The 26,085-nt window shown below is 38.6% G+C and overlaps 1 protein-coding gene across 4 annotated transcripts in view; it reads left to right on the forward strand.

Moving 5' to 3' along the window:
- The window catches only part of DPH6 (diphthamine biosynthesis 6), a 368,925-nt gene extending 344,014 nt beyond the window's left edge, over positions 1 to 24,911 (forward strand). For all 4 annotated transcript variants that reach the window (XM_078853339.1, XM_073348882.2, XM_078853342.1 and 1 more), the window contains one exon: positions 24,572 to 24,911. In XM_078853339.1, coding sequence (XP_078709465.1) covers positions 24,572 to 24,687 — 116 coding nt within the window. In that variant the 3' untranslated portion in view covers positions 24,688 to 24,911. The remainder of the gene's footprint in view (positions 1 to 24,571) is intronic.
- The last annotated feature ends 1,174 nt before the right edge of the window (positions 24,912 to 26,085 follow it).

Consider the following 26,085-nt stretch of genomic DNA (forward strand, 5'->3'; position numbering starts at 1 on the left):
GCCAGATATGCTAAACATTCATATGCTCCTTCATGCTTCAGCCACCATTCCAGAGGACATGCTTCCATGCTGATGACTCTTGTTAAGAAAAATGTTAATTAAAATTTTGACTGAACTCCTTGCAGGAGAATGGTCTCCTGCTCTGTTTTACTGCATTCTACCATATATTTCATGTTGTAGCAGTCTCCGATGATGACCCAGCACATGTTGTTCATTTTAAGAACACTTTCACTGCAGATTTAACAAAACGCAAAGAAGGTACCAATGTGAGATTTCTAAAGATAGCTACCGCACTTCACCCAAGCGCCTTTGAAGTGCCTTCCAAAATCTGAGAGGGACGAGGTGTGGAGCATGCTTTCAGAAGTCTTAAAATAGCATCATTCCGATGCTGAAACTACAAATCCGAACATCAAAAAAGAAAATCAACCTTCTTCTGGTGGCATCTGACTCAGATGATGAGAGTGAACATGCATCAGTCCGCACTACTTTGGATCATTATCAAGCAGAACTCGTCATCAGTATGGACTCATGTATTCTGGAATGGTGGTTGAAGCATGAGGGGATATGTGAATCTTTAGCACATCTGGCACGTAAATATCTTGCAATACCGGCTACAAAAGTGCCATGCAAACACCTTTCTCACTTTCAGGTGACATTGTAAAAAAGAAGTAGGCAGCATTATCTCCTGAAAATTTAACCAAACTTGTTTGGCTGAGCGATTGGCTGAACAAGAAGTAGGACAGAATGGACTTGTAGACTCTAAAGTTTTACATTGTTTTGAATGCAGTTATTTTTTGGACATAATTCTACATTTGTAAGTTCAACTTTCATGAAAAAGAGATCACATTACAGTACTTTTATGAGGTAAATTGAAAAATACTATTTCTTTTGTTTTTTGCAGTACAAATAGTTGTAATAAAAATAAATATAAAGTGAGCACTGTACATTTTGTATTCTGTGTTGTAATTGAAATCAATATATTTGAAAATGTAGAAAACATCCAAAAATATTTAAATAAATGGTATTCTATTATTTTTAACAGCACAATTCATCCCACAATTAATTTTTTTAATTGCTTGACAGCCCTAAAAGGTATGCTAGAGGTTGGTTTTAAAGGAAGATTGAATGCAAACTTTACAAGTAATTGAAAAACTGTTGACATGTATTATAGTTATTCTGCAGGCCAGTAAACCTCAATGTGGTCCTTGACACAGACCCATAATTCTTAATATGTAATAGCTCAAAATCTGGAACGCAAAATTTGAAATGGGAAGTTGCTTTAATGGTTAAAGTGGAGGCTATAATCTTTTACTTTTCAGTTGACTGGCACTATTCTGCATGAGACTGAGTATACACAACTAGGTATATATTTATTTTATATGATGCTCCTTAAAGGAGGAATGAGTTCTACATTGCCATGATTTATGATTGGACCAAATCCTCAGCCCTAGTTGCTTTCAACTATCAGAGCAAAACAAAGTGCCCTAAAAGGGGAAGCCAAGAATTTCCCTTGACAGCGGGTAATTAATGTAGCGCCAGCATAAATAACAGTGCCTACCACCTCCACATAGGAACCCTCCTGGGGCAGGGATGGACACTCCACAGGTGAGAATGGTTAGGAGCAAACACACTGTTAGGCCTAATCAAGAGTCCTTAGGGAATTGTTCCAGCTAGCATAATTTAGAGCAGCCCTAAGTGCCCATACACACACCCCTACAATCATGTAAAGGCAAAACATCACACTGTTGGTACAAACCTAGAACACATTTGCACAGCTCTATTGTTTAAGGCCTGTATAGCTGCTTTTCTTTGGTATTTGGAGGAGGCATTATTGGGGTGGATAATTTTTGCCTTTCATTCCCCTTTCTGGTTGTGGATTTTCTGCTGGGCACCTATTCCAGTTTTTTGCACTTGGTGACATCTGATGGCATCACAGCTATGTAATACACCACTCTTTTAGGTGACTGTGATACCAACTAATGCAGATCCTTGAATTCAGAATTACCAGCTAAGTGGAGCAAGAAAATAATATTAAAATATTTTAAGCAAATATAAAAGTCTGTGCATAGGTTCTATACTTTTGGATCTTAAACAATTTTTAAATATCTCAAAAAATAAAAACTGCTTTTTTAAGAGAAAGCTGCAGGGTTTTGTAATTCCACAGTAAATAATACAATCCTTCAGCACCACTACTGGATAGACTTGAAATGCATAGTATTTTATTAGCAATATGGTTGTTTTTATAGCACTCATTTTCCTCAATCTAGACAAGAGAAGATCTGTCCACTATTTAAGATCTCATTTATTGTCTTCTATCAAGGATAATGTGTATAGCTATGTAAGGTCTTTAACAATGTTCAGTCCTAAGTACTTAATATGCGAATTAGTGGTCTTAAATGGTTATCCTTTAATCAGATCAGAATTATCTATGGCAGCTAATGGATGTATCAGTGAAATGGAACTTGTCCATTAATGATATAAAGATTTCCAGAAATGTTTTAAGGTGAAATAAATAAAACATTAGATCTGTATCTAGGGGTAAGTTATGGTAGTCACATCGCATACTAGAAATATTTTAAGCTATCATCATATACATACACACATAAATGGCAGAGGAATTTCTGATAGTAGTAGCCAAAGTGCAGATAACATAAAGGAGAGAGGAGTACTTGTGGCACCTTAGAGACTAACAAATTTATTTGAGCATAAGTTTTCGTGTGCTGCAGCTCACTTCATTGGATGCATAGAATGGAACATATAGTAAGAAGATAGATAGATAGATAGATAGATATACCACACGTACAGAGAAGGGGGAAGTTGCCATACAGACTGTAAGAGGCTTAATTAATTAGCCTCTTACAGTTTGTATGGCAACTTCCACCTTCTCTGTATGTGTATATATATCTTCTTACTATATGTTCCATTCTATGCATCCGATGAAATGAGCTGTAGCCCACGAAAGCTTATGCTCTAATAAATTGGTTAGTCTCTAAGGTGCCACAAGTACTTCTGTTCTTTTTGCGGATACGGACTAACATGGCTGCTACTCTGAAACCTGATAAAGGAGAGAGGATGCTCTTGTCTCTTAGTGCATTAAATGGGAAAGGTTCCATATTTTTTTAAATAAGTATTAAGAGAATTGTATTCCACTTTTATCCGGTTTATAATGGGATGCATTTTCAATTTACTTTCCCATAGATGAAGAGGAAGAATAATAACTGCTGCTCAGCTGTTTCCTGTCTATGATCACAATTTAATGTTAATATAGAGAGAGGCTTTCATTATGACACCAATCAATGAAGTTGGATTATATCTTCCTTAAGAACTCAGTCCTTGGCTCAGATTTTCAGATGTGTTGTAGTCACTTTGCACAAGTCTGTTAGCACAAAGCAGCCATAAACCTGGTGGATCCAGCCTTGGAAGGATTCTCCCTGTGCAGGGGAAACCACTATTAATGTAGATACATCATCTCCTGCACTGCTACCATGTCCGCCTTGCCCCAGTGTAGGGGAAAAGTGGGCATGATTTTCCAGAGATCCAAGTGCCAGGTTCACGCCTTGGGGCCTGTTCACAGCCAGCCTGGCCCTGCTCTGCTTAAGACAGAGTCCAAATGATAACTAGATGGTCCCAGAGAGGCATAAAAGTGGCTGAAAGCCATCCTTCCACATTCCCTTCCCATGATGTGCTGAGCACATTTTAAACACGTCACAGGATCTGTCCCATTGACATCAGTGAAAGTTTTGCCTACATGAAGATTGCAGGATCAAATTGTAACAGAGCAGCAAGAATCTTAGCCAAAATTGTCCTATTTTTGAATAAGGAAAACTGGTATGAACCGTAATTTGGAGGGTCCTTTTATTCATGAAGATGGGTTAGAGTAAAGGAAATAGATGAAGGTAAATTGCACACACACAATACATGAATCAAATTAAGCAAGGACTAATGCTAAATCCTGCAGTTTCTTCACCAGGCCAAACTCCCACTGACACCAGCTGAGTCAATAGGAATTAGGTCTGAATAAGGTTTTCAGAATTAGCCTACAGTGCTTATGGGCTATATTGTACACTCCTGGGAGCTTTCTTGTGCCTCTTGGTTGAAATCCTGGTCCTATTGAAGTCAATGGGCGTTTTGCCATTGACTTAAAATGGGGCCAGAATTTAACTCCTTTAGTCCAGGCCCAGCTCTACATTACTTTAGCAACAAGTGCTACCCAACTTAGCATCTGTTTAAAGCAGCGTATCAGTACCACTGGTAAAAGTAGCACAGTACACAACTATAGCTGGTAAATCATGTCTTTCTTTTTTTCTTTCTCCTTTATTGTTATTTTTTTTTAAACAGAGGGAAATTAAATAACAAAAAACTAACATTACTGCAGTGGTAGCGTTTAGAAATAAAGGAATAAAAGAAGTCAGCAAATTCCAAAAGTTAAAGTTGTTCCCATATTGGTTACTCAGACACACTACCCATCCTTAGCCAATTTCTCCACTCAGTTCCATTTGGGTAACTGAGGACAGCATTAGCCTACAATATGTAGCATTTTCTTTTCCAGTTTTTTTGTTAAGTGCAGTATAGCCTGCAATTAAGGTATACCATAAAATATGCAGAATGTTCATTGTGACCAAATTTAATCTTCTGGGAACAACCTTTAACTTTTAGAATTCCCTGACTTTTGAGTGCTTGCTTTCTCAGCCTCTGAATTTCATTAATACTAGTTTTTGCATTTAATATATAATATTTCATATTTAAACTCACATTGGTAACAGCTTTATGAAAAATACTATAATTTCTTCATCATAATCATTTATTCAAAGTTAAATAGTTCATCCATGCATTCCTCCTCCCGCCTGCCCCAAGGGTCCAATTAACTATTTTGGCTGTTTTACATTTTACTTCTTTCAAAATTCCACAAAGGATAAAATTGTATTAGGGACTAATTGGCTGCCAGATAGCATTATTAAAACTGAAGGAGTACATCTCAGTTGTTATACTGTAGTATGTTCCACACTGCAGTTTTAAGCATTTCAGACACCAGGTGAGAATGTTGTTATATGTATTTATTGGAGTTTTTTTAAAGGCTCCAGTATATACTACATCTCATTCATCTTGTTGATCTGTGCTCTTACACGTCTTAATTTTGTGCATCACTTAGCTGTAACAGAGGTAGATGCTACATAAATACCTTAGCTAGATTAGCTATATGGTATAGTGCCGACAATGTACTAGGTAGGCATAATACATATAGATATTAAGACAAGATTCATGCTTTGGAGAGCTTGCAGCCTTACTCCATACAATTCTGCAAATTGAACTTAAGATCACATCATCTCTTCCTGTGGAGAAACCATTGGGGCCAGAGAGGCAGGAAACCTCTTCAAGACTAACCTCACTAGTCCCTCTTAGAGATGAAGGCTTGCAGGGGGCATTAAATTTGGAAGAGGCCTTCCAGTCCCTCAGATCCTGGTGGGATCCAGAGGCAGGGGTCCCCCAAAGCAAGAAGAACTGTCTGTACGGATGGCTTTCCTTCAGCAGTTCTACTACTTCCCCACACCTACCAGCATGACTCTTTGAGCTTGTGCTGCTCTATGCTGGGACCACTTGAGACTGTTGAGTTGAGGTTATCTTGAGAGAGTTAATACATCTCCAACCTGATTTAACCTCGGGGTCTATCTTCATGGATTTTCCATGTGGGTCTATGGTGCAGGAGAAGGTACTGCAGAAAGTGCTAGTTCTTTCCCTCTCAAAAGCTTCGTCCCACCTCCCAAGCTCTGTGAGCACTTCCCTCATAGGGCTCCAATAGAGGGTTTTCCAGAGGATTCCACTAAGTGGGGTTGAAGGTATCATTGAGGCAGCACTCTCACATTTCCATTAAGGCAGGGGGAGATCTGCCTGCTGAGGAGATACTGTGACCCTTAGATAATATTTGTGTGGGCCAGGATAGATTCCGATGTACTATCTCTTAACTGAATTGGTTATGCAGTGCTAAAAAGATTAGCAACGTATTTTTACCTATAAAGTGTGTGAGTGTGTGTTTATACTATTACATATGTAGGGGTGGTATCTAATTGCCTTTCTTGTGCACCTTTGACTGCCCCACCTAAACTCTGCTAGCTAACTGTCTCCACAAATGTCCACCTATGTCCAGGGCTACTACTAATATTCCACATTCCTGAACAGCTTTAAACAATTCTCTTTTTTTAATGTAATCACACTGCCAGATAATGTTTCCTTCCTTTTACCCCTTAACATTAAGTTTGGCCTGTGGTCCAAGTTGGGTAATATTTAGTCCTGCCACAGTGACAAGTTTAAGGACCAGTCTTTCATCCAAGGCTTTCAAAGTTAGCAGAGACAAGCCAAATGCAATCCATACAAGGAGCAGATCTGTTGAGTAAAAAGGTGCCATTTTTATGTATAACCATACAGCTGATCCATTTCTTTTAAACTTCTCCTCAGCTGAAAACTTTGTGTGGAAGATTCCTGCTCACATCACATTTTTATATTAATACTTCTTGGGAAGTAGGAGTGGTAAGGAGAAACATAGATCTAAATCTACTAACATTACTAGAAACACATATCTAACATTAGCTGTACATTAGCTATACTTAAATAGTTCTGCTATAAGAAGACTTACATCTGTGGCTTTATGGTCTTTTATTCAGGATTGACTGTATTTTCCCACTTCGAATTAGCATTATATTTATAAGGATGAGGAAGCCTTCATTTTTACTGCCCAGGCTACGTTGCACATCCAAGGCAGAGCTTAATCATAGAATCGAAGAATATCAGGGTTGGAAGGGACCTCAGTAGGTCATCTAGTCCAACCCCCTGCTCAAAAGCAGGACCCATCCCCAATTAAATCATCCCAGCCAGGGCTTTGTCAAGCCTGACCTTAAAAACTTCTAAGGAAGGAGATTCCACCACCTCCCTAGGCAACGCATTCCAGTGTTTCACCACCCTCCTAGTGAAAAAGTTTTTCCTAATATCCAACTTAAACCTCCCCCACTGCAACTTGAGACCATTACTCCTTGTCCTGTCCTCTTCCACCACTGAGAATAGTCTAGAACCATCCTCTCTGGAACCACCTCTCAGGTAGTTGAAAGCAGCTATCAAATCCCCCCTCATTCTTCTCTTCCGCAGACTAAACAATCCCAGTTCCCTCAGCCTCTCCTCATAAGTCATGTGTTCCAGACCCCTAATCATTTTTGTTGCCCTTTACTGGACTCTTTCCAATTTATCCACATCCTTCTTGTAGTGTGGGGCCCAAAACTGGACACAGTACTCCAGATGAGGCCTCACCAATGTCGAATAGAGGGGGACGATCACGTCCCTCGATCTGCTCGCTATGCCCCTACTTATACATCCCAAAATGCCATTGGCCTTCTTGGCAACAAGGGCACACTGCTGACTCATATCCAGCTTCTCGTCGACTGTCACCCCTAGGTCCTTTTCCGCAGAACTGCTGCCTAGCCATTCGGTCCCTAGTCTGTAGCTGTGCATTGGGTTCTTCCGTCCTAAGTGCAGGACCCTGCACTTATCCTATTGAACCTCATCAGATTTTTTTTGGCCCAATCCTCCAATTTGTCTAGGTCCCTCTGTATCCTATCCCTGCCCTCCAGCGTATCTACCACTCCTCCCAGTTTAGTATCATCCGCAAATTTGCTGAGAGTGCAATCCACACCATCCTCCAGATCATTTATGAAGATATTTAACATCCTGCTTAAAGCAGGATGGATTGGTATAAGCAGGACACATGCATTCTACAATTGCATGGACACAAAATTTGCCATACAAGCAATCGCTGCTGAATTGTGCTCCAGAATTTGAGCTATCGTTATAATTAAATTTATATATCCATCCTTCATGCTTGTGAAGATAACCTTGAATATGTGAACCATGTGTAAATCAGTGCAGTTTAGTTTTCCTAAATCTGTAGATACTAATATAATAGACATCAGAAGCTGGCCCAATAGCTGTCAGCTGTGTGAACTGTTCACATGCATCTCAATGGATTGTTAACTCTGAAATCTAAAGATGTAACTGCAAGTGGCAACATTTCACTGCTGATGATTTTAGCAGAAATAGCCAGCTAGAGTGCTTATTCCACAATCTCAAACTGACCCCTGAAAAGACCCCTAGCTAGTTGCCAAAACCTCCAGCGCCATCTTGACATTCTACTTGGAGTTGAGTGTAGTCATTGTAAATATTGTATGTATTTTACACTATAATAGTTGTACTATTCCTTCTCATAAGCATGGAAAACCTCCATTTTGTAACAAAAATGAAGCTGCCTTGGCAGAGTGCTACGGAATCCAAGGACCTTGCAACTGAGTTTGTGTCCAGCTTGCCGGAAAGTACATCGGGTCTTGAGTATAAATGTGTATGTAGTGGATTTGTAACTACTTAATTGAAAAAAAAATCTTTCAATCTAATTGCTTTTAGTGTCTGAGTTATATTCAGTCCATAAACTCCTCATTATTCATCCACAGAAGTATGTGTTTAATGATTAAGACCCCAAGGATTTAGTTGATAGAATAATCTGCATTTCTAAAGAAAAAATAAGAAGTGTGCTTTTTAATTCTTTACAAGAAAAGTTGTGATGCGTGTCAAAATATAATACTGGCTCTTAGTTTTTAAAACAATATCCACAATTTACCTATCCATTGGCTGGTTCGGTTGGGTATCTGTAATGTACAGATCAAATAATGGCTAATTATGCAGTTGTTTATCAGCTCATTTGAAACATTTTGAAATTCAGTCTACCTCAGCAAATTGCTGTGCTTAAGGCATTTCTACATTCTAGGAAATTATAATATCCCCAGAAGGCAAAGAATTAATAATAAAAATCCTCTTTTGTAACAGATTATCATTGCAGAGCAAATGGAGCAGATCTTCCCTATCCTAGTGCATTTAATATTCTCATTTTTCCCCCTGAAAGTTTGATGGAAAGACTGTGTGAGGATCACTGTTTTATTAACTTGTTAAGAGACACATTTACTGAACCAGTGCAGCATATTGATTTCAGGATCTGCTATACAGTAAGGAGTCAATAGTAACACATGACTTTCAAACATTTCTATTTTGGGACCAAAATATTCTTTAGATATGTTGTAACCTTATCTATATCGGTCTAATATTAACTCTTCTAAAAGGTCATCTTCTCTCTTATTAGCATTTATGAGCTGATTGTCGAACCCTTCCACAAACAATTTCTTACTAGCATGAGTAACCCCACTCAGCCTACTGGGAATACACATTTGACCACAGGGTTACAGAATCAGACTCATAGTTTGCATCATTCCAATGAAAATGATCAATACTCATCAATGAGTCTCAAACTTGATAGGCAAATGAATAGAGAAGTGAATGTGACATACTTCACATATAGCTCTTTTTGTGACTGGATACAAAAACATTATTCAGCTGATCCATTGTGCAACCTCTGGATTGAACACTGAAAGTTATTTCATACGGCCCCTCATGCAACAGTAGTCTTTGTCTTTATAGCTGATTTGGAATATTTTTATTGAGCAAAAATCCATCCACCATGAACTGGACTGAAACTATCAAGATTCCTTTCACACAATTCTTCCAGTCCAGTATCCTACCTACCTATTAACTTAGTGATATCCCTACACATTTTTTGGGGGGAAAGACTTTTAGTTACTTTTATTGTTTAATCTAGGTGTCTCGTATTCTTGTGATCACAATAATTCATCTGAACATTGCATGATTAGCATATTGAGAAAAAATCAAACCTAAGAGAGCACAGCAGTGTCTGTCACCCTTCACCCTACAAAGAGAGTGATCTATCTAGGCAGGGGTTGACATCATTAGGAGACTGTGTGCAGAACTAATTTCAATGTGTCTGCACTTTATTAGACTTGTGGATAAATAGAAAATTCCGCCTTTTCAGCTGAATATGTTGATCCCCCAGCAGTCACGACCATAATAGTTCAACTCCATCCTCCCACTCAAAGAAGGAATTTATTCTTGCTTTGTGAATATGCAGAGGGATATTTAAGTGTTTCTGTATTGTTTTTACTGCAGAAGGCAAGTGGCACTTTGGACAGAAGGGCAGCAGTTCTTAAACTTAGATTTTTGTGTGTGCGGATTAATTGTAAATTATTGGGAGTGGAGGTGAGGTGGAAGGTAGCAGCATAGGTTATTGTGAATTTCTGCTCAAGATATCAGTTTGAAAATTAAAAATGCTTGATTGTATCTACTATGTGATATCTTAATCACATATGCAGACAGAGTAAACAATGATCTGTATATTAATAATATTAGGACTACTGAGTTTTGCAACTAAAGAACTAATTATGTATTTTATTTTTGCAAGCCCATCAAGATATGACTTTTCAGGTCATTCATTTCTCATGTTTGGCTTTAGAAATTCTAACACTCTACCTAGACAAAACTATACATTCTTGTCTATTAAAAATCTTAGTACAAAGGTTTTCCCATGTTGTTTTTGTGCAGAATAAAAATAGCACGTACAACATAGACCATAAAGAATATACTTCAAGGTTAACCTTAGTTACCTTTGTCCTTACATTTTAAATAAATATGTATATGTCTCCTGGAATTAGTATTTCTGACACAAATTGTTAGCATTTACAAATCATTAGGGCATAACACTTTCTTTTACCAAAAGATTAGATTAATGTTTATTATTTCAATTAATATTGTGTGCAAAGGAATCTAAGCAGGAGCAGGCTGTGTTTATTCCTACAAATATAGTGAAGTGTTTTGTACATACAGACACAACCTTTTATTTTGATATAAAGCCCCATAAAAGACACTCAAACAGTATCTTTGCATGAACTCTCAGAGATCCTACAGTACTTACAATAACAATAATACTTTGTATTTGGATACTGCTATTCTTTTGTAGATCTCAAAGCACTTTACAAGGGTGGATAAGTATTATTATCCCCATTTTACAGGCAGGGAAACTGAGGCACCAGAGAGCTTAAAGGCCTGTTTTTGAAAGGTGCTGAACACCCCCAACTACAGCTGAAGACAACAGGAGCTGCAGGTGCTCAGCACTTCTGAAAATCACGCACCAAGGCCCCGATTCAGCAAGGCACTTGAGCACATGCCTACCTTTACATCAGTGGGAGTAAATTTAGGCATGTCCTTACATACCTTGTTCACCTTGCCTGTGTGACTTACCTGAAGTCTCACAGCAAGTCAACAGCAGAGCTGTGAAGAGAATCTGTATTTCTTGACTCTTACTCCTGTGCCTGTTCCACTGGACCACTAGCTGATCATTCTACAGAAGGTGGTGTATGAAATGTGAAGTCCTTTTTGTTTCTATTATAGATACAGTAAAATAACAGATAAGGAAAGATTAAATACAATGAAGGAGTTCATTTGAGAAATTCTGACGGTATCTACAGTATGCAAGTGAAGCAGAAGCAGTTTATGGCATGTTCAGAATTTCAAGACTGAATTACAGTTTTATTAATCATCAGCTCCCCTTCTCCTCTGTCAGTTTTTTGGTTAATGTATTGCATGGAAGAGACTTATGGTACAAGTTTTATAAGCTTGCAATAAAAATATAACTACTGTTGTATTAAATTATTTAAGTTGTAAACCATTGTAAAAAGGGGGAAAGATTTTATTGACATAGAGGCAGAAAAAAATGATTATGATGGAGTGTAAAATGTATTGTGCTGATTACCACAAAGTTTTTGCCCAGTTTAGCATATTGTAAATCTTCAGTAGGCCTTGAAAATGAAACTCTCCATGAGAGAGTTTCTTTAAAAAATACTGGCCAGTGGTTTGACAAAAAGGAAGGCACAATAGGATTTATAATTTGCAAACAAGTCAGTGGAGTTCTTACAGCAAACAAAAAATGTCTAAGAGGTCAAAGGGGAAGAGAATGGTGACAAAGCTAAGGATCAGTGAATGAATTTAAATCTTCCAGATTTCCCCTGAGAGAGAGAGAGAGAGAGAGCGCTGGAACTCTGGAAAAATAAATAGCCAATGTCTATATTTCCAAGAAATAGTTTACTACTTTAATATTTTGTTTTATTGCTTATAGTAGAGAGGGAAACCAGTAATTTAAAATCAGGATACAAATCTGTGTATCGGTTGAAAATTCCACATTTACCTAAATTAGTTGCTAAAACTAGAAGAAAAGGCATGTTACAGAGATTGATTTGTTCTGCATGAGCCTTTGACATGCACATATGCAGATCCAGTTAATATTATTAATTATTTTCCCTCTGCTTCTCTGGTACTGTTAAATAAATAAAATAGGTAGATTTTTTAAAACTAAACAAAAATATCTTAAGCTTCTTTCATGTTTCACCTTTTCAGTGTTTAGGGATTTAATGACCACAGATGATCTCATGGCAGGCTGCAGGTGAGATTGCTGTGCCCAGCAAAGTGATTTGGCAAAAATTCAGCCAAACTGAGCTTGTTTTATTTCCCTCCTTCCTTTCCACATGTGCCTTGTGCACAGAAGCAAAAGGTGGTGTACCTCATTCCAATGACTCTCTCTACCTCAGTACAACTCAAAAATAACCTTTAAGGGCCCAGAGAAACTTTTTAAAAAATCATACTTAATTCATCTGAGATAAAGTTGTGTTGTATGTATTGGTAGATCACTGGAATTGTAATATAATTGGAAAACACAGCCCCTTTTTTAAATGATTTCAGGGCCTTCTGTAGATTGTCCTTCTCACTACCATGTTCCGTAATACAAGATGGTCTGATGTTCACTGACAAGTTAAAGCCCATGGCATATAGTATCAGTGCTGACCAAAGAGAGGGTTACATGGACATCTTTGCCTTACTTTGAAACTGACATCTCTTATTGGACACTTTAGTACCCTCTAGCAGTACTGCTACATTGTTAAAACCAGATACTGTACCACAGATCACATCTTTTCAGAAACAGGTAGAAAAATATTACAAAACCTTGTTTCACTGTGCCTCATGGCTTGGGTTTCTGTTTGTGGGGGAATCTTCCTAGCCTAGTTAAAGGTCATCTCTCCATCACTCACTCTTCATGTTTCTTAAAAGTGATTAGAACGTCACGTCAGGTTTTTTTCTGAGCATTCTTAATTTCATTAATCCAATATCCATTTGAGCTAACATCAACTTATTGTTACTGGTGGAGATGTGGCATAAGGCTCCAGAACTGGTAATTCTGTTGGGCCAGTGTCATGAAACAGTTTGATGTTGCTTTGTCTTTGTTGGTGCTGAGTCACGGAAGCAGCACGTGTGGAAATCATGTTCTGTGCTGAAAAAAGCCCTTAGGGAGTAGGTCTCTTCCAGACAGGTTTTTTACTTTTATTTTTAGAATACTCTATTTATGATAGTGTAGTTAATTTTCCCATACATGTGGCTGCAAATCAAACCAGTTTACAAAAATTATGCCAAACAGTATAATTTGTATAATGCTAAAAGATTCTTCATAGAAGTCCTTTTTTAAAAAGAGGTGACTGAGATCCATACAATATGATGCTAATCTTTCTTATAATTTCAACTTCATAGGGTGCTTGTCTTTTCTTAACTTTTTTGTTATACATTTTCTCCAGTTGTAGAGCCTTTTGTTATATAATCTAATATTTGATATATAATAACACTGGGTTTCTAAACTCTCATAAGATTATAGAACATATAATCCTCTGGAGCTGAGGTAGTTCAGGCCCAAGGTCCTTGACCATTCTCTTGAGATGTCAGCAAGGATGACACGTAAGTTATCAATCAGGAGAGAAAGGACGGTCTTCTATGTAGTGGACCGGCGGGGGACAGGAGATGTGAGTTCAGCTCTTCGCTTTCCCCAAACTTCCTGTGTTATCTTGGAAAATCACAAGATCTTTCTGTGTCTCAGTTCCTCATATGTCAGTGGGGATGATACTTCCTTTCTCCCACCATTTGTCTTACCTCATCTGATTGTAAGTTCTTTGGGGCAGAGACTGTGTTTTTCTACGTGTTTGTTCAGTGCCTAGCACAATGGCACCTCAATCTTGTTTGGGGCCTGGAGGCACTACTGCCATAATTTATACTACTAATAATTTGGTGCTAGGTATGTGAATACAGCCCAACATTTGGCAATTCAGCAGTCAGTACTTGGTGAAAATTCAGGCCATGTCCAGGTATTTGGCTGTTTTTGGATTCAGCTGTAGACATCTCCCTATTTTTATCCCATTCCCCCAAGTATATATCTAACTAATAGGTCTCACTTTATTGGAAGCCAGGGGAGGGACTTCCCCTGTCCTAGCCTTTGATGAGATATGTGAGATTTTCACTGCTCTTCCCCTTCCTTCCAAGGAGGGTGCCAGTGCAGTGATTTTCACTCCCCTACCCTGGAGGCCATAAGATGGGAGCTAAAGATTGCCTCCTCTTCCTTGAGTATGGGGAGGAAGAGGAGCCCCAGGTGCTCAAGCTGTGCCAGACAGTAATTGATCTATTCATCCAAACTCAAATATTGGTAATCTTTAGGGAATATTTGCCTAACCTCACTAGTAACTTAATCAAGATTCCTCCAACTTATTTCATGTAAGTCATGAGATACAGTAGTAACGAATTCAGTCACTAACAGGCTGGTTCTGGGTTTGATGGAAGGCTATGTATTCCAGGACCAAAATCCTGAGCCATCCATTCCCCTTTCCAGAAAACGTTAATTAAACTATGTCATGAAGACAGATCTGGATCAATAGAAAATACCTACAACAACCTAATCATGTATTTAACGTGTTCCAGTGTAGTTTTATTTGGTTTGTCATTGTATACTCTTTATTCTAGTGCAGTAGATTGATTTAAATGTTCAGAACAGTAAACATTTAGAAATAACCTCACTAGCTTTTACATGGCACTATATATAAATATGAAATCTAGATAATGGACCGGTTCATTTGATGGTGTAAATCAGTGTAGCTCTAATGTATACTACCTGAGGGTCGGGCATAATAACTAAAAAGTGTTGCTTTATCAGTATTATTTTACATTATCACCTATTAATTTGAAGGATACAAGGTGTTCTTTGTACAACTTGTCATGTATGATCCTCTCTATAACAATTGAAAAGAATTAATTGTTGGACCACAAAATATTTTTCAGACACTTTTTCTGTTGTTTGCAGGCCAAAGTCTACCACCAAATACATGCATGTAATTTTTGCCAGAGTTATATATGAATCTTTTGTGGTCCAATTTAGATCACATTATCTCCGGTCTGGTGTTTCCAAAGACTGCAGATTTTAGAGAGTACTTAGCAAAGTGGATGAACAAACCAACAAATGTTGAATTTATACAGAACATATCATCCTGGGATGTCAAAGCACTTAACAAACACTGTTACAACTGAGTCCATGTGTAACCACTGAAGGACATATTTGCTTCAGTATGTCTCATGACAGCTTCTTTTAAAAAATATGTAAGTGAATTTAACACTTGTGAAAGGTGCCAGATTGACAGCTCTGGAGATAAAAGTCCTTGATTTACCAGCAGGCACAAGCAGAGCTTCCTACACAGTGCTCCACCAATGTTCCCCAACCCTTACCTGAAGATTTTGCAAATCTGTGCCAGGTAATTTCCGTGTCAGTCAGTGCTCTGAGATTCTGGGCAGTGGTAAGCAGTTGTAACTCAGCCACCGAGGTGAAAAAGCAAATGTTGTCATCACTGCACATGTGCTATTTCATTTGATAATTTGGGGGTCAAATTTTCAACTTACTGCTAAAAATGGGTCCACAATATTTGCATGGTGGTTGTGTGTGTGAACCAGTAGTGAGTAATGCAGCTTGCTCCATCTGCACAGGCAAATTCAGGTTTCTGTGTGAGCAAACAAGAGCTGCAAATACGGCGAGTGATTTTTAAATGCCCACTGAAAAATTGGTCCTTACTATTGTATATGTTTGTAATAGTCTGTCTCCATTCACACTTCATCCCAACTTGGTAGCATTATGCCCTTTCCTCCCCAGAGACTGAACACAGCTTAGAAGCTCAGTAACCATATTTCTGTTAAAGAGAGAGAAACTTATATAGGTGTTGAGGCCACTGGAAGATGGTATACAAAGAAAATAGGCTTGTGATTTCTGCACTCTGTCATGCCTTTAAAAAAAAATGGAAATTTTCACTTTTCAGCTCTGGTGCTCGCGGAGCAATCATACTCACTAAAGTTCAGTTCCTCCTTTCCCCTGGAAATTATATTTAGCCTTCCCTGTGAGTATTGGAAGGGAATGTTTAAGTGTTTCTTTATTCAGTGTAGAAGGCTAATGACATTTTAAACAGGAGTGCACGTTTTTAACCTTATGTAGGCTGACTATTTACAGTACCTTTATGTAGGACAATGCTAAATATGGATCAACGAAGAATACCAGCAAAGACTGTTACATGCTGTTGCTGTGCTATTTTCTAAACTACAGCCAGCAGCTTGAAAAAATGATCATGAAAGCTAGAACTTAATTTTGTCTACTAAAAAATAGCCATAACTAATATGCAGAGAAGCTCAGCAAGCATTTGTTTATCTTTCTTTAAAAGAGTCACATTTCTTTCCATGACCTGCCATTGATATGCATGATAAAATACCTAATTTGACTGTTTGTGTGTATTATGGGAAGATGGTTTTACATATATTCAGAAAGAGCTACGTGGGGCACAAATATCTTAAGAATGTTATTTGAGATTCTAATTACAATTGTTAAAAATATCCATATGAAAAAATGTGTCATTTTGGTTATCTTGCTTGATTTTCTTACTCCTACAGCAGTGTAGGTGCATCTGGCACATTGATATTAGAGCTTTGTGAAACATTCCTGTCAAACATCAGTGTCCATGTCCATGTACTTGAGGAGAGGATATCAGACAGCACAGGAATTCATGGAATTCCATTCAAGTTCTTCCTCCTACAGCCAGCCTCATTCTCTTTCTCAAGCCAGTCTATCACAGGAATTAGAGATGGCAAAGACCTGTTAGGTCAACTGGTCTAATCCTTCGCCAATGTAGGAATGTTCTCTACAGTATATCATTTAATACTTTGTCAGCTCTAATTTTAAATGTCCCATGTGACTTGGTTTCTTCCTCCACATACTAGTAGATCTTATTGTCAGGACGTTTTTCTTGATATTCACATCCCTTCACTTATTTCATTCCATTTCTCCAAGTTTCACGCACACCATGTACTATTATATGTTATTCCTCTCTTTGTTTGTCTCTTTCAGCATTTCTGTTTCCTGTGGCTCACACTACCTGCCATGAGGCTTAGCATGGAATCTCATGGAAGTTTCTCAGCTAGTGCACTAAACTTCATGGGCTGCTGTGTGGTCTTGTGTTTAGTGTGGCAGCAGCAGGAATGGAAAAGTGTTTCCTTCCCCTCCTGCCCTTGAGGGTGGGCTCAGGTCACACGCTGACCCACTCCTCCCTAGAAGGTGGTCTTACAGGTATACCACCACACCCCACAAAAATACAAGAGGAGAGAAGCTTTTACATGGCACCCTCTTTAAGATCTATGAATAAGGACCACTGCCCCTGAAAATATCATCAGACGCCTTACCTACCTCACAAGGATGTTCTTAGGGTATATCTTGGTGCATAACATTGAAATTATACAGCTCTACATAAGTGTAAGTGCTATTACTAATTTTGTCTGGAAGAGGGACAGAGCTAGGGCCCCAAAGGAGGAGGAAGGGAAGAGAGATTCTCTCAGAGGTTTGAGTTAGTCACAATCAAACCTTCAAATGAACAGAACGGGGTTGGTTACCTCCCATTCCCTTGTGACTTGAATTACAGGGTTGAATAAGTGAAAATGATCATAAACCAAACCCTGCAGAGTCTGCAAAGCACTAATTAACACCCCCAGTCAGTAACTTCTCTGAAACTGGTCTTTAAGCAAACTTTACTCTAAAAAACAAAACAAATTAACTTGGCGGCCTGATAAAAGCGATGCATTGCCAAAACTGACAGGTCCACAATTGAACCGACTCTAAAAATAACTTTTTTTTCTATTCAGTGTCTTTAAGATGCTGAAAAATTTATTAGCTACAAAAATCCCACTTTCTCAGCCAAGTGACTCAGCTCTAGGAGAGCAAGATTCTTGTAAATGTTCACACCCGCCCCATCCTTGAGCATGCCCCCTTCCCTCCCACCCCCACCTCAGCAGAAGAGATAGGAAGTTGGTCAGACTGGCAGAGGGGAGACCAGTCGCCTTTAAGGTCCTTCAATGCTTGGAGGGCAGTAATGCCCTCTGTTGTTGGCTCTTGTCCCACCCCGCTGTTTTGTGGATGGATATGGAGCCCTCAGCTGTTATGTGTGTGAGCAGGATGGAACCCTCAGCTGTTCAGTGGACATTTTGGAGGACGGGGAGTCATTTGTCTCTCTGTGCCACCTCCCCTTCTCTGCATAAAGCCCTTGTGGTCCCATATAATAATCAATATTTGCATTTTGGTAGTGCCCAAGAAGGGCACAGTGATTATTGTGGACAATTGTGGCCCCATCAGGTGCAGTGTCATACAAACAGAAATAGAGACAATTCTTTCGAACTGGGAACAAGTTGAATCACTAGTGCACCAGCTCTGAGAATTTGCCCTGGTCCTTCCTGTCCAAAGTTTATTCTCATCTGCCATATGATTATGTGAAAAGGAGATTATATTTGTTCTAACTGAAACAGGTTTAATGGGAAAACTTTGTAGCAGCAAGAATCCACACAAGTGGGATGGGTCCGTAGACAAGAAATAAATAAATGTGATGAGATGATTTTTCAAAGGCACAATATTAAGGTCTACTTATTTGCACTCATGAAAACAGACAGAAGCATCTCTAAATGGCTATTTTGACATCTGCCCGGCTATTAGTACTGATATAGACTCATTTCCACATATAATCACAGTAACTGTATCTGCAATTATAGCTTTATTTTTTTGCATGTGCATTTTTGTAAATAGACCCGAGCTTTTTTTTTTTTAACCTTTTGAAAATGTATCATGTATGAAATGTTAGTGTAGAAAAACATGATAGCAACTTGTGAAATCTTCACAACATAGCTTGGATTTTTAGGTTAGATGGCAAGTGGATTGATTGCTTTTACTTAAGGCATCCTACTCTTAAATCTTAACTTAGTGTAGCTCCCACTAAAAATGAGTTTGCAGCCTCACCCTAATCCCAGGTGAACATTTGTCACACATATCACCACATCAGAAAACCACCTAACAATTCAGCACGATTGGTAGCCTCTGATCCAGAGCAGAGCCCCAGGCAGGGAACACCAGGACGGTTGAAGTTCAGAATTGAAGTGCATTAGAAGTGTGGTATGAAGAAGCTTGCACAGCACCTAGATACCTCCACTGTGCCAAACCTGCCCCACTCATGAATGCCAAAGGTACACATTAAAATATGTAAAGCAGTTTGAATTATATAAAATTATAGGTTTAATAATAATCACATATACAGTGCTTTACAAACCATTATTAACCATTGAACTCCCATGAGAGGTAGGTAAATCAGCATTAGCTTCATGTTACAAATGAGAAAGAGACAAAGAGACCTTGTGACTTGCACAGGGGCCAAGGATAATTGGTATTGTAACCGGGATAAGAAATCAGTAGTTACTGGCACCAGGCCTGTGTGCCATTCGCGGTTTTCCATGTGTAGCCATTGTCAGATCCTCTTTTCTCCTAGTATTTGTTTGTGTTCCTGATTGCAAAATCTTATGATCCCAACTTTAAAATCCTGAAATAAAAATATAAGAACATATAGTAATGTATTTATGGCCAGATTTTCCATCCACCTGCAGTGTGCTTAGTCCTTTTGAAAAGCTGGCCACTTTGTTTAGGTTCCGAAATGGGAGCAGAGCTTTTTTGAAAATCTGCCCCCAGCTGTCAGGAGCTTAGCAGTTTTGAAAATCTGGCCCATATACTTTTCAAGGGGAATATCCAACATGACTGATTTTAAAAATATCATTAGGACAGTGAAGGAAGAGAGATAATAAAGGAGCTAATCAAAAGCTAAGTATCAAAGTATATAAGATGTCCAGATTTTTCCTTAGAAAACTAGAATTTTGCAGGAGAAAATCACTACAGATCATCCTTCAGGAAACAGTTTACTTTTATTTCATTTTTATTTTTTCATCAGATTTTTCTATCAAGGTGTTTTTATTTAATAGGCACAGTGCTTATTCTGAGCAAGAGGATTTTATCCAGAATAAAGCAAGTAGATTGTACACATTTTGTGTTGAAATTCTGCATTTACCCAAAACCCATTGTATTATTCTAAGAACAAACTTGGAAAAAAATTAATTGATTTCTCTGGCACATAGGCCTGGTACAAAACAGCAGTAAAACCAGTTAATTTTCTGAAATGTATTTTCCTTCCCTGATGCTGTTGTTAGCCATAAAGACAGTCACTTGGATCTTTTTTTTTAAAGGCCTCAAGCTTCCTCATGTTTCAGCTTTTCATTGCACTGCCTGATCATTTAGGGAACAGGCTTCTTCCAGACAGCTTTAATTAAACTGTGCTGTGAAACCAGATATAGATCAATGGAAATGATCCACAACAAGAGGCTAATCATGTATTTAACAGTGTTCAGTCCAGTTCAATCACCTTCTACCATTTCTGTGGCTTTACATTCATGTGGCAAAGACTGAATGTGTGTATGTATTTTTTTTAATCCATCCCATTAGTGGCCATATGCTTTGGCTTCTAGGGAGACAAGAACTGTCTGCAATCTGCCGGGGATTTAGGGACATCAATAATTTGTGAATAGTCATGTTGGTACTGGTCGAAGGGTTAAGTGCCCTGCGCACCAGGGGCACATCTTGTGGGACTTGAACTCTTAGTAAAGTGTTAGGAACCTGATCCCCTGTGAGGCTTCTCTTCGAAGTACATGCTTCATGTCAAATCCACACAGCCGAAGCAATGGGGCTTTATTAGCTCAGGGATTTAAAGACCTGAACTAAGTGATGTAACAATATCTTTTTCATTACAAAGCGAAGGAAGAGTGTAGTTGTAACATCAAATAGATTGTTATGTTCTGGGTGAAACACATGATCTTTCTACTACCATTTTCCATTTCAACACAGGCTAGTTCTCGCCCATAACGAGCTGGTGGAGAGTGCTTGCCACTAAAAGTATCAGGATAATGGCCCTGGTTTTGCAAGCAGTGCCCATAGGAGCAGTCTCATTGGCTTCAGCTCATACAAGTAAGGACTGCAGAAGAGGGTCTAAGGGTCTTACTAAAGTCAACTGTAGCGCACGTGTCAAGACTATTTTTGTAAAGGTTAGACTGATTCTATAAAAGGATGCTGTTGCATTCATGGGGCTGTTTAGCATGAAGACCACCTTTAAAAGCAGTAACTTATAATGTTGAAAAGTGCCATGGTAAAATGTGAAGGGTATTAGGTCAGTATAAAAGGTCACTGCACTACTGATCTGAATTATCTCCTGTTGTTACTGAAAGGACAATAAGAACAAATAGCACTGGTTGGCTGGTTGGTTGGTTTGAGTCAATTTTATTTTAATTTCCAGTTGTGTCCACTTTCCTGTGTGTTTTCATGCGTCCCTGAGTTGTCCCTGATTTAAGTAGAAAAATTCCTGGTGACAGTCTGGGGCCTCAATTCTTGTTGAGCGCAGTGGGTGTGGAGAGCACCCTAGAATTAGGCTCTCATCTGCATTGGGGTAACACCAAGTAGAAATGGGAAGAGTGACATGTGACTGAAAATGAAAATACTGTATTTATCACTTTGATAAATGCTTGTTTACTGACGTTTGAAATGAATCACTGAATTCTCTATCAGACTTGAAAAGTCTGGTGCAGGGCACATTAAAGAGACAGTTTGGACTAGCATAGATCATTGCTGAAGTATATTTATTCCTCCTAGCCCCCTCCTCCAACCCCACCCAAATACACATGCCCAATCCCCCACTCCCATATACATACACCACCACCATCGGCAGCCACTCCCCTGTGTTTTTGTTTACAGGAACGACAAACAAGTGAACAATTGGTTCCATATTCAGCACTGATAAAAAGCTACTTGAAACCTTAGCTATTTAAGCAAAGAATTACTTAATATAAAAAATAATAAATAATGCTGACTTGAGTTATTATTTATCTAAAATCATAGTTTGCTGAAAACCTTAAGGATTTGTTTTATTAGTGCCACATCATTAAATTGGTGTAATTAGTAGAAGAAAGGACTTAGAGGATCATCTATTGTTTTATTTATAACAGATGAAAGATGTAGCCTTTGTATTCTTGAATGAATTAACTATGTCTATTTGAACTGATGCAATTTCACTAATAGTGCAGTGCCCCTCTCCCCCCATACTTTGGCTTGCAGTTTTATTTTTAGAAGGCAGGAGTTCCATCCTCCCATACTGCCAGTGAAATTTGCACCTGCTAATTTTTACCCCCATGTTTTTAGACTAACAAAATGAGCTGCAGATTCAGAACAGAATACTTGCCCATTTAAATACCTGATTTTCACCTGTAATAGGACAGTGGGAGATCCAAGTACCCAGATTTTCACCCATAATTCAACTGAAGGTGAAAAACTTTGGTGCAGATTTTGCAAATGCAGTTTGCACAAACAAGAAGGAGAGTCATCTTTTGAAAATGTGGCCCTTTCTGACTCAAAACTTACCAGAGAGTTTTCCAAAGTAAATATTTTGGGTCGCCTCCAAGTACCAAAAGAGTTAAGTTCACTATCAGAACTACCTCCTTGCCAAATATCTTCTTTGAAAATGATACCCAGTTTTTTATGGTGGTAGACTTGGGCTACAAACCTGTGAAAAGTTAGTGGCAGAAGGGATGGTTTCTGCTTGTCTAAACACCAAAAATAAAATAAAAATAACCTATTTTAAAATGTAATTTTTTTTTCATTGAGCTGACAACTTTCTGCATACTTGGACCCAATGCCTTTTGAGCCAGCATAACTATGAAGTCACCCAAAAATCAGAGTTTGAAATGGAAATGCCAACTGACCCTTAATCAGTGTGTCACTGCCAAATCGCGGTGATACATAGATTGAGTTGCTTATTACACAGAACATGAAGTCCTTTGACCCTCCAGTGAATATCGATCTTAGGTTCACCTCTGTCAGCGTTCATCTCTAATGTCAACAATTTTCAATGCAAAATAACTCAGCAGCATTTTAGTAGTCTTAGTTTGTTCCTCTGGCTGCAACATCTGTATGGTAACATCCCTGTTACAAGATATTCAGATGTATTCCTTCTGTTGCCGTTCAGTAAAAACAATAGGTGAAATCCTGACTCCACCAAAATCAGTGGCAACAAGGGCCGGCTCCAGGCACCAGCTTTCCAAGCAGGTGCTTGGGGCAGCATTCAGAATGGGGCGGCAGTCCCTGTCCTGGGCACGGCGGGAATTCGGCGGCAGCTCCGGCACTGTTGCGGCGGTGGCAATTCGGCAGTGACTGCTTGGGGCGGCAAAATTGGTAGACCCGCCCCTGGTGGCAACATTCCTACTGATTTCAGCTGAGCCAGAATTTCACTGAGTACATGTTAACACTTTGATTGAACTATATATTCACAGTCTCACATACAGTGGGAAAAACAATAAAATGTTTAAGTTCTGTCCTCTTTACACTGTTTGTCTAGCCAAGAATGTTTAATGTTCTGAAGTGTTGGTAGAATCACAGAAGTTAAAGACAGAAAAGACCTCTTAAAACCTAAACCCTGCAGCCCAGGATCGGTTCCTTCAGTATAATTTTTAGCACTTTTTCCAATCACATTTTAAAAATGCTTTGTGATGGGGCTTCTATCACTTAATTAGTGAGGCTATATGTGATGTTCTTGATATTCAGCCAAATTTGTCATTCCTTAGTTCCATTCCATTAGCCTTCTAATGAGACACACTCTCTGTGCATCACATGAATTCCACTCCCTCCATGGTGTTTGTACCTTTTAAACTTTTGTAGATTGTTGGCACATCCCTTCTTAGTGTTCAGATTCTGTGTTCAGTTGTTTTAATCTTTTCATAAATCATTTACTCCGGACTCCTAATCGTATTTGTTGCTCTTCTCTGGACTCCTAGAGGCTTTATCCCTATTACATTATATAGAACAGTTCCATAAGGAGATATGAAGTATCCAATATAATTTGTTACACTTCTATGATCAGAGAGCAGTAAAGGTATACAGTACTTCTGTTGATTTTAAAGGTGACTTGCAAACACATTAAAAAAAATCAGTGGGGTATTTCTTCCAGGATACATCACTGCAACATTTAACACAGTGGGGTTCTACAAGTGCAGCAAAGAACAGAATTTGACCTACTAACTGTAGAGAGTTACGTGCTGAATATTCAAATATGAAAAGTAAAAGAGACATTCAGAACATACAGTCACTGAATTTAAACTTACCCCCATATCACCGCCCCAAGTCACAAATTAGGTACGGGTAAATTGAAATTCAGTAATGTGCTGAGTACCTCTGTTACCTTTGCTATTTGGGATATTCAGAATCCTACAAATTAGTGGTTTGTTTAAATGTATAATATGTAAGTCATTTTTAAAACTACACACTTTTTTACAGTCGAAAATGCATTTGTTTAATGATTAAAACACAAAAATCAGAAGATATTCATCATTTATTTTGTTCCTGTTTTAGGACTACAAGGTTACCTAAAAGACCAGTTGGGCGAGAAGACTCCAGCTCTGATTCTGGTACCTGTAGTGGATTTACCTGAAAAGGAAGTTATTCATATATCATGCTGGCTGAGCTAGTCATTCATAAGTGATCAGTTGATATCAAAGCATGTATTCCACCCAGAAGAGAGTGAAGAGAATGGTTGATCTTGATTATGTTGAATATTTTCATTAAACATCAAGGTGTACATTGCTTGATTTGAGCAAAGCCTGTCTTAAAATGTTTATATTTCTATGGACAGTGCCTGATGACAAATGACACATTCCACATTTGGAAGAAAAATAAAGATTTTGTTTCAAAATACTGTCCTGTTTTTTCTCAGATCTAAAGTGTTTTCTGGCATCTAATAACAACAACAAGCTGCTCACAGGAGATGGTAATGACTCTGGAATCATAAGGCCAGGGCACACTAGACCGGTTGTCATTTTCAGCCGTTGTTTGGAGGATCGGTACATGACCTCCAATACAGTTTTGAAGATCTGTAACGTTAATTTTGCACTGGATACACTGACTTCAGACCAGATCCTGAGGCCTTACTCCTGGCCAGATTGTGACACCTCCCCCCCCTTCCGATGTTGGTGAACAGTTATTCACCTGAGTAGTCATAACACACATTTAATCAATCTGAATAACAAGGGTCTCAATCTCCGTTTTTTCACAGTTCTTATTCAAATTCTCATTGTCAAAGAGCACAGCATTTGTCACCTGTTTTCCAGAAGCAGTATAGAATATTTTTATACTTTCTGTCCATTGTAGAACTCTCATTACAGAACTACTGGTATTCCCTAATGGCCCGAACCAGCTCCCTGTAAAGTCAGTGGGAATTTTGCCTTTGGTGAAGTGGGATCAGATTCTAAAGGAGAAATCCCAGCCTCATTGAAGTCAGTGGCAAAACTCCCATTGAATTAAATGGGGCTAGAATTTCACCCTCAATCAGTTTAAGGGTCAATATAGTACAGATAGCCTTCTTGATTTAGCTTGAGTCTCCAAGGCACTGTAGAGAAAGCCCATCCTCAGGCAAAGCCTGTAAAACTAAACCTTGGGGAAAGAGTGATGTTCTTATCTCCATGTTACACATTCATGAATTCCCTCCCTCATGTTCCACTTGAAAGATTATTTTTTTAAGAAAATACAATCTGATTCACAATCAGGCATGTAATCATTCCTGGAGGAGCTACACATACAAGGGCTCCAGTTGGCTCTCAGTTCCATCAGTGTTAGTCTGAAATAACTCCACTGAAGTCAATTGAATGATGGCAAATTTACACTGGTGCGACTGAGAGGAGATTTTGGCCTTATGGCTTCATTTTCTTCCCATTGCCAGTTATATATTTGGCAGCTGATACAGAGCCAGTGACTAAAGTTGAGAGGATCTTTCTCGGTATCCTCTTGCCTTGTTTATGTGACATACTGTGCTAATTGTGATCTGGGAATCAGACTTGTCATAATTTCTTATCACCACACAAGAAAGTACA

This window comes from Lepidochelys kempii, chromosome 6 (genome assembly GCF_965140285.1).
Source record: "Lepidochelys kempii isolate rLepKem1 chromosome 6, rLepKem1.hap1, whole genome shotgun sequence".
In the NCBI taxonomy this organism is placed as follows: Eukaryota; Metazoa; Chordata; order Testudines; family Cheloniidae; genus Lepidochelys; species Lepidochelys kempii.